Below are 14,566 nucleotides of genomic sequence, written 5' to 3'. Positions count from 1 at the left end.
AAAGAGCAGTGCTGTTTACTCATGAATTATTCCAATTTGTTGTTTTCTTTCCTCTGCTGTCTAACCCCTCCTCACTCCTCAGGGATGTAGTTGGTTAGGTGAAAAAGATACTTATTGACCAAACTTATATGACACCCCTGGGCCTTCCAGTAGTTTATCCAGTTCTTTTCTCATTCCACATCTGTTTCCTATTTTTTTCTCTAAGAACAAAGGAAGTGAAAGTTCTCTGTAGGCCTGGTCCTTGAGCTCTGAGTCTCCCTGATTCCCAGTGTGTGGCAGGTGCCTTTGTAATCATGTAGTAGGTGCCCCATAAACATTTGCGGAATTCATGAATGAACGATATACTCTTTAAGGGTACAAGTGCGTTATTCCCTCTTTGTGTTGCTGTTCATTGCTGTGGCCCCGCAGGCCCACAAAAGCATTTGCTGAACTGAGGAGCATTGATTAGAGCACAGGCATGGCTGAGTCAGGTAGGCCTGGGTGGGAATGAGGCCTCTGATTCTTGCTAGTTGTGTGCCTTGGGATCGATTCATTTAACCCTGGGGCCTTGCCTCTGTAAAATGGGAATGCCATATAATACCTGCTCCATCTCAATTGTTGTCAGGATTGAGAATGGCCCAGTGTAGTAGTTTGCACTTAGTAAGGGTTCCATTAAGGAGCTCTGGTGGTGTAGTGGTTAAGGCATTTGGCTGCTAACCAAAAGGCCAGTGGGTTCAAACCCACCAGCTGCTCCATGGGAAAAAGATGAGGCAATCTGCTTCTGTAAAGATTTACAGCCTTAGAAATCCTATGGGCAGTTCTTCTCTGTCCTTATAGGGTCACTGTGAGTCAGAATCAACTCAAATGCTGGTGGGTTTAGGGGTTCCATTAATGTTTGCTCCCTCCGTTTCCTTCCTTGAACTTCACTCTCCTCTTGGGACATCTGCTGGAAAGTCAAGTCAGGCCTCGCTATGAGGCCAGGATTAGTCCCACAAGCCTTCCTGCATGCTACACCTGCCCATTCATGTTTCCTAAGAAGCACTCACATCTCTTTCTGATCTGAGAACTTGCCAGGCCAGCCTGGGATGTGGTGGGTTTATTGCCTCTGCTTTGTTTTCTTCATTGAGAATTCTGCATGTGACCTTGGAAAGTTTCTGTCTGGTGAGAGAGACTATGGGGGGCAGGCATCTTTCTCTCCTGGTTTTCTTTGCTTGGCACAGAATACCTCAGATCTGAGGGTCTCATGATCATCTCTTCATAGCTCTGTTAATGTCCTTTGTGTTTAGCTCCAGGGGAAGGGAGGCTTCCAGCCTTTTAATTCTCAGCGTTTTGACCTTTCCTCTAGGGAACACTGGTGTGACTTTGCTGAGGTGGCCTCTTGACACATCTGCTACTTCCTGCTTTGTTTATAAGGTTAAACCCGAGTGAATGGAAGGGATGTGTTCCTAGCTTGTTGTTGTTGTTATGTGCCATCAAGTCAGACCCAACTCGTAGTGCCCCCTCCTTGGGTTTCCAAGACGGTATCACTACGGAAGTAGATTGCCCAACCTTCCTCCTGAGGAGTGGCTGGCGGGTTTGAACCACCAGCCTTCTGGTTAGAAGTCAAGCGCCTTAGGCACTATGCTACCAGAGCTCCCGTTCCTAGCATTGTTGTTGCTGTTATTTGCCGTCGAGTCGGCCCCGACTCATAGCGACCCCTCCTTGGGTTTCCGAGGCAGTATCACTACGGAAGTAGGATTGCCCAACCTTCCTTCTGAGGAGTGGCTGGTGGATTTGAACCACCAGCATTCTGGTTAGCAGTCAAGTGCCTTAGGCACTATGCTACCAGAGCGTTCCTAGCGTAGTATCCCCCAATGTGGAAGGGCTGGCATCATCACGGCGCAGAGGTTGAGAGGAATCATGGCCTGGGAAAGTCTTTCTTCAAGTGATCACCACAGGAAGATTTCCAGACCCAACCCAAGACCTTTGGAGTCAAACTTGCTGGGGGTGGGGCTAGCGAATCTGTGTTCAAAGCCTGTTAGTCTCCAGCTTCACTCATTGGGTGGAAAGGACACTGCCCTGGGATACTAGGTCAGAGCGATACAGGGCTGGGGCTTGAACCTGAATTTCAATTTCCTTTCTGGACCCCAGTTTTTTCACCTATAAAATTAGGGTAATAGTAATTCCATCACCTTGTGAAATCTGTGGTTTTTCCAATAAAGCACTAATATCTGTCATTAACTTGAAAATTATCACTTTCTTTAAAATCCTTTGTTTGACTTGCTAAGCTTGTCTCTCAGGGAGACAAGTGTGTAAGATCATCCCACCTCAAGAAGGCAACTCATGTAACTATCAAGAAACTATAAAGATGGCATATCATTAAGTGGTAAATGATGTGGTTCAGTGTTAAGCAAAATAGGACTTCAGAGCAGAAAAACTTTGGAGTTTGGAGTAATTACAGAAGGTTATTTGAAGGAGGGGGCCTGTGGGCTGTGTCTTGAACAGCAGGCAGGAAAGTACAGGTGGTGACAAAAGGATTGGGTACAAGCAATTATACAATGTTGTTGTTGTGTATTGCCACGTGGGATCCATCTCTTAGGGTCTATAGGACAGAGTAGAATTGTCCCATAGGATTTCATATGCTGAAAATCTTTATGGGAGCATATCACCAAGGATCTGTTTCTCCCTTGGAACTGCTAATAGGTTCAAACCACCAACCTTTTGGTTAGCAATTGAATGCTTAACCATTGTGCCACCAGAGCTCTTTTGTGGTACATAGTAAAGCATACAGAAAAAATGAAATGTGAGAGTGAATTTGCTAATTTGGAGAATCTGAGAAGCTTGGATGGCTTAAAGCAGAGGATAGCAGAGAGCTTTGGGGTAAATGATTGGAGGAGTACATGGGGCCTGGAGTACCCCCACCCCCCAAAAAAAGAACCCATTGCCATAGAACCAATTCTGATTCTCAGTGACCTGGTAGGCCAGAGTAGAACTGTCCTATAGAGTTTCCAAGGATAAAAATCGTTATGGGAGCAGATTGCTGCCTCTTTCTTCCATGGAACAGTTGGTGGGTTTGAACTGCTGACCTTTGATTAGCAGGTAAATGCTTACCACTATGTCCAGAACTCCTTGGAGTACCTCAAATATCAGAGTAAGAAGTCTGGCTTTCATCCTTAGGCAAAGGGAGCTAGTAAAGGGTTCCAATAAGAAATTGCATGAATTGTAGGTAAAATTGAAACCATCTACCGTGAAGGCAGAAATTATATTTGTAGAGGTTTGGAAGGAATGATATGTCAGTCTGGTCCTCCAATAATACCAAGATGGAATTAGATGCACAAGAAATTCATTAGGGTAAACACCTGTGAGAGAAAATGAGGCAGGAACCAGCACAGGTCAGGAGAGCCATTAGATTGAGATGTAGGTCTGGTCCCAAGTAAAGGAGAGAGAGAAGGACATTTGGGTGGAGGTGTCTCAGATTGTAGTGAAGTTTGATGGAAAGTTCAGCAAGGCTGTAAGGGAATCCTGAAGCCTTAGTCCCCCATCGGAGGTGTCCCACATCTCCGGAATGGACCTGCTTTAGTAACCCTTTTATATTCAAGTCATTGGCTGGGAGCAGCTCACAGGCTTGGCAAGAAGGCAGCAATGGATTCTAGAGCACAGCCGCTGGGGCCTTTAGTCAGTTATGTTCCCTGCAGTTGGAGGTCAGAAAGGTGCATTCTGATAGCAACCACAGAGAAGAAGTTAAAGACAGTCTAATGATAGTCATTTTTATAGTTTCCAGAATAGCTGAATATTTGTTCATGGTACTTCTTCTTTGTAGGGCTCTCTTCCATTACCTAGTTAGTTACTCCTCTTCTTAGGTATTAGTTTGGGGTTCACCTCTAGGAAGCCTTCCCTCACATCCCTCACCCATTCTGATTTCAGTGCCTCAACTTGCCATACTTCCCTCTGCGTCCTCTGCCATAGCATATTAAGATAGAGCACTCTGTGTGGGGGAATAGTCAGCTCTGTATTTGTGTTTTGTTTTTTGTTCCTAGCAAACAAGGAGTTTCTAGTGGACAGGATCTGGATCGTTTCTCTCTGTATTCATAGTGAGTAGCTCAGTGGACAGAATATCATAGACACCAGTAGAGGAAGGAACGATGGAAGGAGGAAGGACAAGATGGGAGGTAGTGAGTGAAAGAAGGAGACTAACAGAATGAACACAGCACTGGGTCCTTAGGGGGGTCTCCCAGACCCACTTGTTAAAAGCACTATTAATTATGTGGAACTCTTACCTGCAACATCTCCTTTTTCTCTCTGTATGGACTTTATACCTTTAGGAGAAGGCTAAGTATCTCTGAATGATTGATATTGGGGCAAATGAAGTAGTCTGACCCATTCCTTGAAGAGCATAGTTTTGAGTTTGTTCTTCCAGATTTGGGACTGCTTGCACAAGCTTTTACATGGTAACAGTGAAGAGTGACTTTGTAGATGAAGGAAGGTAAAATGAAGGAAAGAACTCTCCTTTGTGTATGTGTATGTGTGTGTGTATGTGTGTGTGTTAATTCAACAAACACAAATTATCTGGGGGAGGATGTAGATAAGTCTCTTGCTTTCTTTAGCCCCTGTTTAATGAATGAAGAAACTAGCCATGAATGGGAGAGTCAGGGACCATTGAGTTACTGTGGAGAACAATTCTTAAATAAATTATACACCCTCTGGTGTTGTACTATGGGAAAAGAACAGGTAGTTTGATAGATTCTACTTAAATTATGGTGCCATGATGTTGAGGTTTTTCTTCACTTGGCTGTTTCTTGCCAGCCCACCAGTTCCTATCACAGCACTCCACAGATAAGTTGACTGCCCCAAGCCAAATTTTCCATGGACTCTTTGACCTATAATGGGTCACTTCCCCTGCCTCTAATTTTTTTTTCTTAGTTTACATAAAAAGAAATAGAAATGGGGCTAACTGACCCCATGGGGTGCTGGTTGAGAATAAATCTTGAAGTGAGTGTTTTGTCGTCAGTTAAGTGCCATAAAAATGTTCAATATAATGGCTGATTATTTTTTTAAATCTTAAATGGATACCTAGAATGGAAAAGTCCCATCTTGGTAGCAGAAATTCATTATCTCGGAAAGAGTTTAATGGCTGCTGTGAAAATGAACTGGAGGAAGTTAAATTGTGGAATGGGAAGGAGCAGAGGGAAGTGAGGTGAGTTGTGCATTAAATTTAGATAAACACAATTATGTGTAACTGGATTATCACGAGTGCAGGCAGGCGATGTATACTAGGCACCTGTGTTTTGATTAAAATCGGTTCAGGTGCGGGCACTTAGCATCCTTGTTGATGTGGAGTTGTGTTTCAGCCACTGTCCAAGCACATGAGGGGTCGGCAGATGAATGTCTGATATCTAAATCCTTAGCTGGAGAAGTATAAGTGGACCATAGCACAGGCTGACCAGCCCAAGACCATTTCAGGGAACCGCTTACCAAATTATAGGCAGCCATGACTCTCTGAAGAAGCTCTGGTGGCACAGTGGTTAAGAGCTTGACTGCTAAACAAAAGGTTGGTGGTTCAAAGCCACTAAAAGTTCTGTAGGAGAAAGATAGCACTCTGCTTCCACAAAGGTGATAACCTTAGAAACCCTATGGCGTAGTTTTACTCTGTCTTATAGTGTTGCTATGGATCTTGGTGGCAGTAGGCTTTTATGGCTCTCTGACATGCACAGCTTCTGGGTTACTCAGCTTCAGCTGGAGTCAGGGAAGTGGTTCTGGAGTCAATTGGGATCCAGTAACCTGCTTTACTTCACAGTGGGGCAGATGCCATCAGAGGATTTGGGGACTAAGCCTACCACTCATGTATTTATGACTACTAACACTGGGAGCTCTGGTAGCATAGTGGCTAAAGCACTTGACTGCTAACCAAAGGCTGGCGGTTCAAACCCACCAGCCACTCCTTGGAAGGAAGGTTGGGCAATCCTACTTCCATAGTGATACTGCCTTGGAAACCCAAGGAGGGATCGCTATGAGTCGGGGCCAACTCGACGGCACATAACAACAACAACAACAAGGCCATGCTAAGGAGCTCTGGTGATGCAGTAGGTAAACATTTGGTTGCTAACCAGAAGGTCAGTGGTTCAAACCCACCAGCTGCTCTGTGAGTTTAGTTTTTTTTTTTTTTGGTTAAGGCCATACTGAGATCTCAGGGTGGCACAGATGATTTTCTCTTGGTTTTTACTAAAAGTTGGAAGTTTGAACCCATCCAGTAGCACTGCTGAAGAAAGGCCTGGCAGTCTGCTTTCATAAAGATTATAGCCAAGAAAACTTTATGGAGCACAGTTAACACATGGGGTTGCCACATGTTGGGATCAACTTGAAGGCAACAGGTTTAGGACCCTACTAGTGGAAACACAACATCTCTTGTAACCCTTCTTGTAGGCAGAAAGAATCTGGCCTAGGTCCTGGTTACCCTTTTAGGTCCAATCCTGTAAATCAGAGTCCTCTCCACATCACAAGCAAGCACAGCCTCTGATCTCTAGGTGGGCTTCTTCCCCAACCCCCAGTTGCAGTGGAGTCGATTCTGACTCGAGCTAACCTCACGTGTGTCAAGGTTGAACTGCTCCATAGACTCTTCAGGGGCTGCCTTTCCTGACGCAGATCCCCAACCTTTCTTCCAAGGCATGTGTGGGTGGACTGGGACCTCTGACCTTCCAGTTAGCAACCAAGTATGTTAACAGTTTGCACCACCTGGGCTCTCTCCAGGTGGTCTTGCTGGTAAACAACACCAGCTGGCCTGTGCCTGACCTTGAGGGAGGACAGATGTGGAGAAACAACTGTCAAGGCCCAATTAATTCCTGGTAGCATATTGCATTTCAAATGCAAAGCATCATCAGGATTAAAATAAATGCTACCAGTTACAGGGATGCATTAAATTAATGATTTTTTCCCCCTTTGCTTGATCCTGTAATACCCTTCATGTCAATGGATAAGTGCTAAGCCCTTCTCTGGGTGATTTGAGATGCACTGTTACAAGGAGCCCTGGTGGCACAGTGGTTAAGCATTCAACTGCTGAGAGGCCTGCAGTTTGAATGCAGCTGCTCTGTGGGAGGACGACGTGGCAGTCTGCTCCTGTAAAGATTTACAGCCTTGGAAACCCAATGGGGGCAGTTCTCCTCTGTCCTGTGGGGTTGCTGTGAGACCGCAGTGGATTTGGTTTGGATTGGTTATACTGTTATACACACTAAAGTCAGCTTCCTTTTTTTTCCTTCTGTTCCTCTCCCACCCTCATCCCCATCCCACTCACAGGTCATACTTATCCTGACAAAGCTGTATGACTTCAACCTGGGGAGTGTGACTGAGAGTTCACTGTGGAGGTAAGTGCATTAAACGTTCTTAAGGAGCTACTCTGGCTCAGTTTACTTGAGAAGTGCAAGCTAAACAGTTCTGAAGCACCTTTAGGAGGGAGCAAAGGATCTTCCTCCACCGGGAAGCCTTCTGTGTCACCCCAGATGGAATCCATGGCACCTACCTGTGAATTCCCTTAGTGCTCTGCTTTTCTCTTTTATGGGACCTGTAGAACAGCCTTCTCACATTGTTACTGCTTTTGCGTTCCTACAGTGTCTCCTTTCACTGGACCAACACAGTGTATGATTAGTAGAGCAGATGAGCAGGCCTGAAACAAGCAGAGAATACTGAGAAGGTAGGAGGGAGTCCTGCCTTGAGTGGGAGTTTTGGCCCAAGGATGATTTTCACGCATCTGGGAGAAGTGCCCATAAGGCCGTGGCATCTGTAAGATGCTATGGTTCTTGAGAAGGCAGTGATGATGGGACCAGATCCAGGTGGGAGTCAGGGAAGCTGTTGATGTTCTCTGGCCCTAGACACTTTTGTCCTCATGGACCCCTTCTTCCATAAAATAATATTCAAAAAATATATTTTTTGACTGTACTATTATAAAGATAAATATATGGTTATCATATATTAAAATTTTCTTGAGTCTAATTGTTTCTTTTTCTTTGGACTTAAAAAAAATGAAAATATTTTTGTGAGCCCCTAGGAGTTTTAGGGTTCCTAGGCATTGTACACCTACACCTACTAGGTAAGTCAACCCTGATGAGTCACATGGAGCAAAGACGAAGGAGGGTCTGGACAGATTAAGTCAGAGAGGGTTTTACAAAGCCATGTAACTAGTAGTTTCCCTGGACAAGGAGTGTCTGCACACACGCTTACATATACCTCCTCACACATGCACCCACACTCACACATGCTTATGAGTAGTAGCAGATTCCATCAGCCACTGCAACGCAGTGTTCGGTGCTCTGTGTTTATGTCCGTGAGATGCAAGGAGGCTTGAGGAGGTTGTGCAGTTCTATCCTGTTGGCTTTGTCATGTGTAAACACTGGGGAGGGAGCTGTCACAAAAGGCCATTCACCTGTCTGTGTTACTGGGGTCCCTGAGACCCTGAGCAGGAGTCCTTGCCTTCTAACCAAAACCAGACTCACTGCCGTTGAGTCGATTCCGACTCATAGTGACCCCTCCTTGGGTTTCTGAAGCTGTATCTCTGTGGAAGTAGATGCCCAACCTTCCTTCTGAGGAGTGGCCTTCTCTTCTACTGACAAAGAATTGAACAGGAGAGGCAAAATGTCCACACAAACCAAAGTTTATTAGAGAGAGACAATAGGGGAGGGGCTTGTGAGGGAGAGACAGGGAGGGGCTTTCGCCTATGCTAGCCTCAGGTCTGTCACCAAACAAAGGATTTCCTAGGGTTTATAAAGGGTTTTAGGCAGGAATAAGTCATCATCTTTATTCACAGAATAGGTAGGGTTTTCTGGGGAAAAAGGTGGGGTTATGAAATTCATGTGCACATGCAGGAGATAGCCAAGATGGAGTCCACCACAAAAGCTTTTGGAACAAAGATGGAACCTGTCTCAAAGGCTGTTGGGATGTTGCTATGACTTATTATGGGATATTGCTCATGCGTGATGTCCCTGGGCCCTGGTTCAAATCCCGAGAAGGGATTCCTGTTCTTGACTACCTCTGGCAGAAGGTCGGGTTGGTCAAGTTGAATTTTACTGCACCTGCTTTGCACCTGGTGAGGTGCTTGAAGGACAGCTCTCAGGTTTATCAGCATTTTACAATGGTCAAGCTTGTGGGCCTTTTGAAATGTAACTTCTTTTGCCTGAGGGCCTAGTTTGTTAATCACTAGCAGTTCTCTGTTGCCAGCAGCAATGTGGTGGTCTGCCACAGAACTATTCCGAGAATACTGAGTCAGAGGCTGCTTGATTCAGCCAGCCATAGCTGTCTCAGCTGTGCTGTCATCCCAGAGCGCTATCCTAAGGCTTTCCTGGGGTCTTGGAGCAGAGCAGTCTGGGGCGTGAGCGTCCGTCTGCATGCCTTGCTTTCTCATCAGACCTATTTATTTGTGGAAGACTAGCCAGAACCTGTCTCCCAGGGAAGGGGAGCAGTCATAGCATCTATTAAATATTTAGAGGTTAATTGCTCATATAGACTGAGGCCTGCCTCCATTTGCACAATGATGTCTGAAACCTAATTTTGCTGCTCAGTGAAAATTGGCAGAGGTATAAGTAACCAGGGTGCCACTAATAAACGCAAGCCTGACTGTTTACCATCACGCAGTCCTTCTAGGTAATTAAAGCCTTAGAAATCCTTGCCTTCGAGTACAAGCCTGATGACACTAAGACCAACTCCTGTGCTGTCTGCTTGGTGCAAATAATGAAATAAGCCAGAAAATCCTTATTGGGAAGCAGCTTCTCTTAGGTCGGGAAACAGCTGGCCCTGGAACCCATGTTTCAGAAAACGGTTAGCTTGTTCCAGGGGTGGGCCAGGTAAAGCCAGGGAACCTAGGCTAGTTGCTTAACGCTGGAGGCCCAGAATTTGCACACTGTGTGTCCTCCTGCAAATGACTTATGACACCAACTGCCTCAATTAGATTAGGTCAAATGTCACAGGTTAAGGGCACAGTCCCATAAGCTTGCCCTTACTTCAGACACCAGCCACAAGGTTGAGGGTTCCCAGAGCCAAGATAACTCTCAATTTAGAGGTTCACACTACCCCTCAGGATACCATCTACAAGCTTGGGGATCCTCAGGATACCCTCAATTCTGACCAGCTTGTTTCAAATTTGAGGGTCCTCATATCTACTCAGGACACCAGCCACAAGTTTAGGGGTCCCTAGGACTCCCTCACTTTTGAAAAGCTAGCTTCAAATTTGGGGTTCCCATTACCTCCTCAGATTTGATAATTCACAGAATGACTCACAGAACTCACTGAAAGCACTGTACTCACCATTACAGTTTCATTGTAGCAAAAGAACAAAAATCTAAACAAGCCAAAGGAAAAGATGCATAGGGTGAGACCAGAGGGTCTCAAATGCAAAGCTTCTGTGTCCCCAGGGACATGTCGCCTTCCCAGTGCCTTGGTGTATGGAAGCTCTCCCAAGCTGCTGTGCCCAGTTTTTATTGGAATTTCATTACTTAGATTGAGTGATTGAATCCTTGGCCACGGGGTTGAACTAGTCTCTATCCCCTTTCCCCTCCCAGAAAGTCCAACTGTTATCCTTCCTGAGTCATCTCATTAGCATAAACTCCCAGGTGTGGCAGGGGCTCACCATGAGTAAAAAGACATGCCAATCACTGGAAGTTCCAAGTTTTTAATGCTTCTTGTTGTTGTTGTTGTTTGCCGTCCAGTCGGCCCCGACTCGTAGCGACCCCTCCTTGGGTTTCCAAGGCAGTATCACTACGGAAGTAGGATTGCCCAACCTTCCTTCTGAGGAGTGGCTGGTGGGTTTGAACCGCCAGCCTTCTGGTTAGCAGTCAAGTGCCTTAGACACTATGCTTACATCCTAGAAATCTAGGCCAGAGGTTGGACGGATTCTTTGTGTAAAGTTAATTCTTCACTCTGTCTATACCTGTGATTGCAAGAGCCAATAGACTCAACACATACCAAGAGACAATACATGGGCTAGTAGCTTAAAGAGCACTCTGGTGTCTGACTGCAAGGATCCAGATCCCAGTTTGCACACCCAACAAGGTCTGTTACTTTGGGCACTTTGCTTAACCTCTGTAAGTCTCAGTTTCCCTGAATGCACGATGGGGATAGTTCAGAAACTTACCTCTGTTCCAGCCTCAAACACACCACCTGCACCTTTTCCCAGAGCCTTTGCACTGGGGGATTCTCTCTGCTGAGGTCTCTCCTGCCCCAGCCCCCCCCTCACTTCCTTCCTGGCTTTGCTCCCATGTTACCTGGTTAGTGAGGCCCTTCCCCAGGTCTTCACATTCCATCTCCAGGCTGCATTTTCCTCCTAGCACCTCTCCCCATCTGGCATGCTAACTGCTTACTTCTTGATTTATTTATTGTCTGATAGACTCATTAGGAGTGCTGGTAGTGCAGTGGTTAAAACACTTGACTGCCAACTAGAAGGTTGGTGGTTCAAACCCAATAGCTGCTCCCTGGGGGAACAATGTAGCAGTCTGCTTCCATAAAGATGACAGCTTTAGAAACCCCATGGGGCAGTTCTGCTCTGTCCTATAGGGTTGCTATGAATCAAAATCAAGTAGCTGCAATGGGTTTGGTTTTGGGTTATACCTACTAACATCTAGGCTTATAGCAAGAGGGAGTATTTTCCTTTTGAATGCAGTACTACATCTTCAGGTGTGGCAGACAGGAAGTGCTTAATAAATATTTACTCAATGAATACATTAATGTTATAAGGATTAAATGAAATAATGGATGTAAAAACACTCAGGACAGTAACTCATATGTAGTGCTCATGTAATTGTAATTATTGTTGGTTATAATCCTTTGTGTTTCTGTAGAGTTTGCATTCCTCTGTTGACTTTGCTTATAAGGATTCATTACTGCTGCAGACCATATGAGGAAAAGTGTAGGGCACCACAGGGGTGTGATCTGTGCTGTCTAGGGATTAGCAGAGATCTTGGGGGGGGGCGGGGGGAATGGGAGACGTTTAGGGAGGGAAACAAGATGGTTTACAATGTCTTCTTGTGCTGAATAGAAGGCATTGGAATATCAATAGCTACCTAATCAAGGGCTTTTTTTTTTTGTTGACAAGTCTCTAAACTGGGCATTAGGATGATGGGAGGAATGTGATTGGCAAATGGACAGTGGGAACATGTGCAATGCAGGGCCAAGGCCAGGCAGGGCTGGGTGGCAGGCTGAAGGGAGCCAGGCAGGAGGCAGAGGGAGCAGCTGCATTTGGGACTAGGCAGGTAGGGGGTGGACATTCATAAGTTCACCTATAGGCCAACTCAGCATGGTTTACAGATAATAGATTCTATATGCTGCTTATGGCTTTTCCTCTGGATAAATGCCATGTATGAATTTTTATTATTATTTTTTTTAATTAGGTTCGGGAGAGTTCCTGAACCTGATAGAACCCAGCTTAAGAACCCCTGGAGAGAGGGTGACTGGGGAAAGGCACTGTCCGTAAACCTTGTGGGGATTTCCCAACTTGCTGGAGCCTCATGGAGAATCTTCCAACTTCGTGCTGCCTGCCCCATGCGTGCCCTAGAGATCCTTACCTCCCGTCCTCTTTTCTGTCCTGATAACGATGATGTATTTTACAGTTAGAGCCTAGAGCGGTATGATTTTCCTTACTAATACAGCGTGCAGAGAAAAGACTCTAAATTAAACATGCAGCCTTTTGGCTTCATGATCTGGCCCAACATGCTTAACCAAATTGAAATTGAATTTGGTGATTCTTCTTCAATTTTCTGTGCAACAGTGGAGCCTGGAGCAGCAGGTGCTGTGACAAGATGAGACCCCCTGCCGGGTTACAGTGTGATATGATTATTTGCCTTACTGGATTAATAATTCAGAGCCCATCCACTTCTAAGTAGACAAAAAAAGATTGTTTAAAAGCATTAAATAGTGTAGCAGTACCTCATGTCCTTGTGACATTCTTTCCAGAACCCCTTAGTGCTGTTGTACTGGTGACGGCCAAGGTTCTCTCCCCATTAGCCCGAGGATGTGTATAAATTGGCCACATAGCACAACCATCTGTGGGCCTCGGATAGTCAAAGAACACTTCACATATAAGATTTCAAGCTTAGAGAATTAATGTAGTTAGGGACTGAGTTTTCTTAAGGACTCAGGGTTTCATGTTCAGGGGATTTTCAGCCCATATTATGTCAAGCCCAGGGGCTACCCCATCAGGCAAGAGTGATATTGGCAAACAGCTCTATTAGACTTTATACAAATCTTGATTAAAGGGGGAGAGATGAATTAAGATCAAGAGGCTCAGAATCAATTAGTCAATTTTCTCATCAACTATGTCATCATTAAGGCTGTAGAATAAAGTTTTTTAAGATTAATTCTGGGACTGAGTGTCTGGGTTCAAGTCCATGTTTCAACACTTAGCCACTGAATGACCTTGAACAAGTTATTTCACCTCTCTGCACCTCCATTATCATAGCACCTACTTCATAGATTGCTGTGAGGTTTAAATGAAATACTCTGTGGGGACTACCTCGGAAAGTGCCTGTGGAAGGCACTCAAGGAGAATTAATTATTGCAGAATCCTCTGATAATTTAGCTTTATTCCCTCTGCTAGCTCTTTTGCATTGGACAAATTGGCTGCAAAAGATCCCTTTAAAGTGTTAAAAAGCAAAGATGTCACTTTGAGGACTGAGGTGCACCTGACCCAAGCCATGACATTGTCATTTACCTCATATGTATGAGAAAGCTGGATAATGAATAAGGAAGACTGAAGAATTGATGTATTTGAATTATGGCATTAGCAAAGAAATTGAATATACCCTGGACAGCCTGAAGAACAAACAATTCTGTCTTGGAAGAAGTACAGGCAGAATGTTCCTTAGAAGCGAGGATGGCTAGACTTTGTCTCACATGCCTTGGACGTGTTATCAGGAGGGAGCTGTCTCTGGAGAAGGGCATCATGCTTGGTAAAGTAGAGAGGCAGCAAAAAACAGGAAAGACCCTGAACAAGGTAGACTAACACAGTGGCTGCCACAGTGGACTCCAACATAGCAATGATTGTGAGGATGTTTCATTCTGTTGTACATAGGGTCACTATAAGTTGGTACCAACTCGACAGCACTTAACAATAACAACAACAATTCTTTTGCTATGTTATATTGTTCATTGTTTATAGCAAATGATCTTAGAGGGAAACATTGAACATTGGTGAGTTTAAACAATTTGTCCCAGATCTCATAGCTACCTAGTTCCTAGATCTGTGCTCATTCCACCGCACGTGATGGTGCTGGTGTTACGTCAAGAGTGAATTCATGGACTCCTCTTGAGAAAGGGACATTTTTAATAGGTTGAAGAGTGTGATGACAGGGAAAATAGGAGAGGGAGAAAATCCCAAAATGGGAGAATTACTTAGAATGGTTAAACTGGGATTTCAGTCTCTAGGCTCAAATATTCCTTGTGCTTTTGACATGGACACTATCTAGTCTAGAGCTCTCCAGTTAGAAATCTTTGCAGTTTTTAACTACTGGTAATCAGTAAAAAGAAACAGGAATTAATTTTAATAAAATGTGTTTTTTAACTCAAATATAAATCTAATTTCAATAGGTAATTACCTATAAAAACTACAGTATATTTTTACATTCCTTTTTTTTTTTTT

General features: G+C 44.6%; 1 protein-coding gene across 1 annotated transcript in view; it reads left to right on the top strand.

Moving 5' to 3' along the window:
• Nucleotides 1-14,566, top strand: part of SORCS3 (sortilin related VPS10 domain containing receptor 3) — an 830,399-nt gene that overhangs the window by 248,864 nt on the left and 566,969 nt on the right. Inside the window, exon 2 of the mRNA XM_007939862.2 lies at nucleotides 7,246-7,313. Coding sequence (XP_007938053.1) covers nucleotides 7,246-7,313 — 68 coding nt within the window. The remainder of the gene's footprint in view (nucleotides 1-7,245; nucleotides 7,314-14,566) is intronic.

Source organism: Orycteropus afer, unplaced genomic scaffold (assembly GCF_000298275.1).
Source record: "Orycteropus afer afer isolate SDZICR_OR568_19922 unplaced genomic scaffold, OryAfe1.0 scaffold00064, whole genome shotgun sequence".
NCBI classification, from domain to species: domain Eukaryota; kingdom Metazoa; phylum Chordata; class Mammalia; order Tubulidentata; family Orycteropodidae; genus Orycteropus; species Orycteropus afer.
This window is presented reverse-complemented; position numbering and strand designations above follow the sequence as displayed.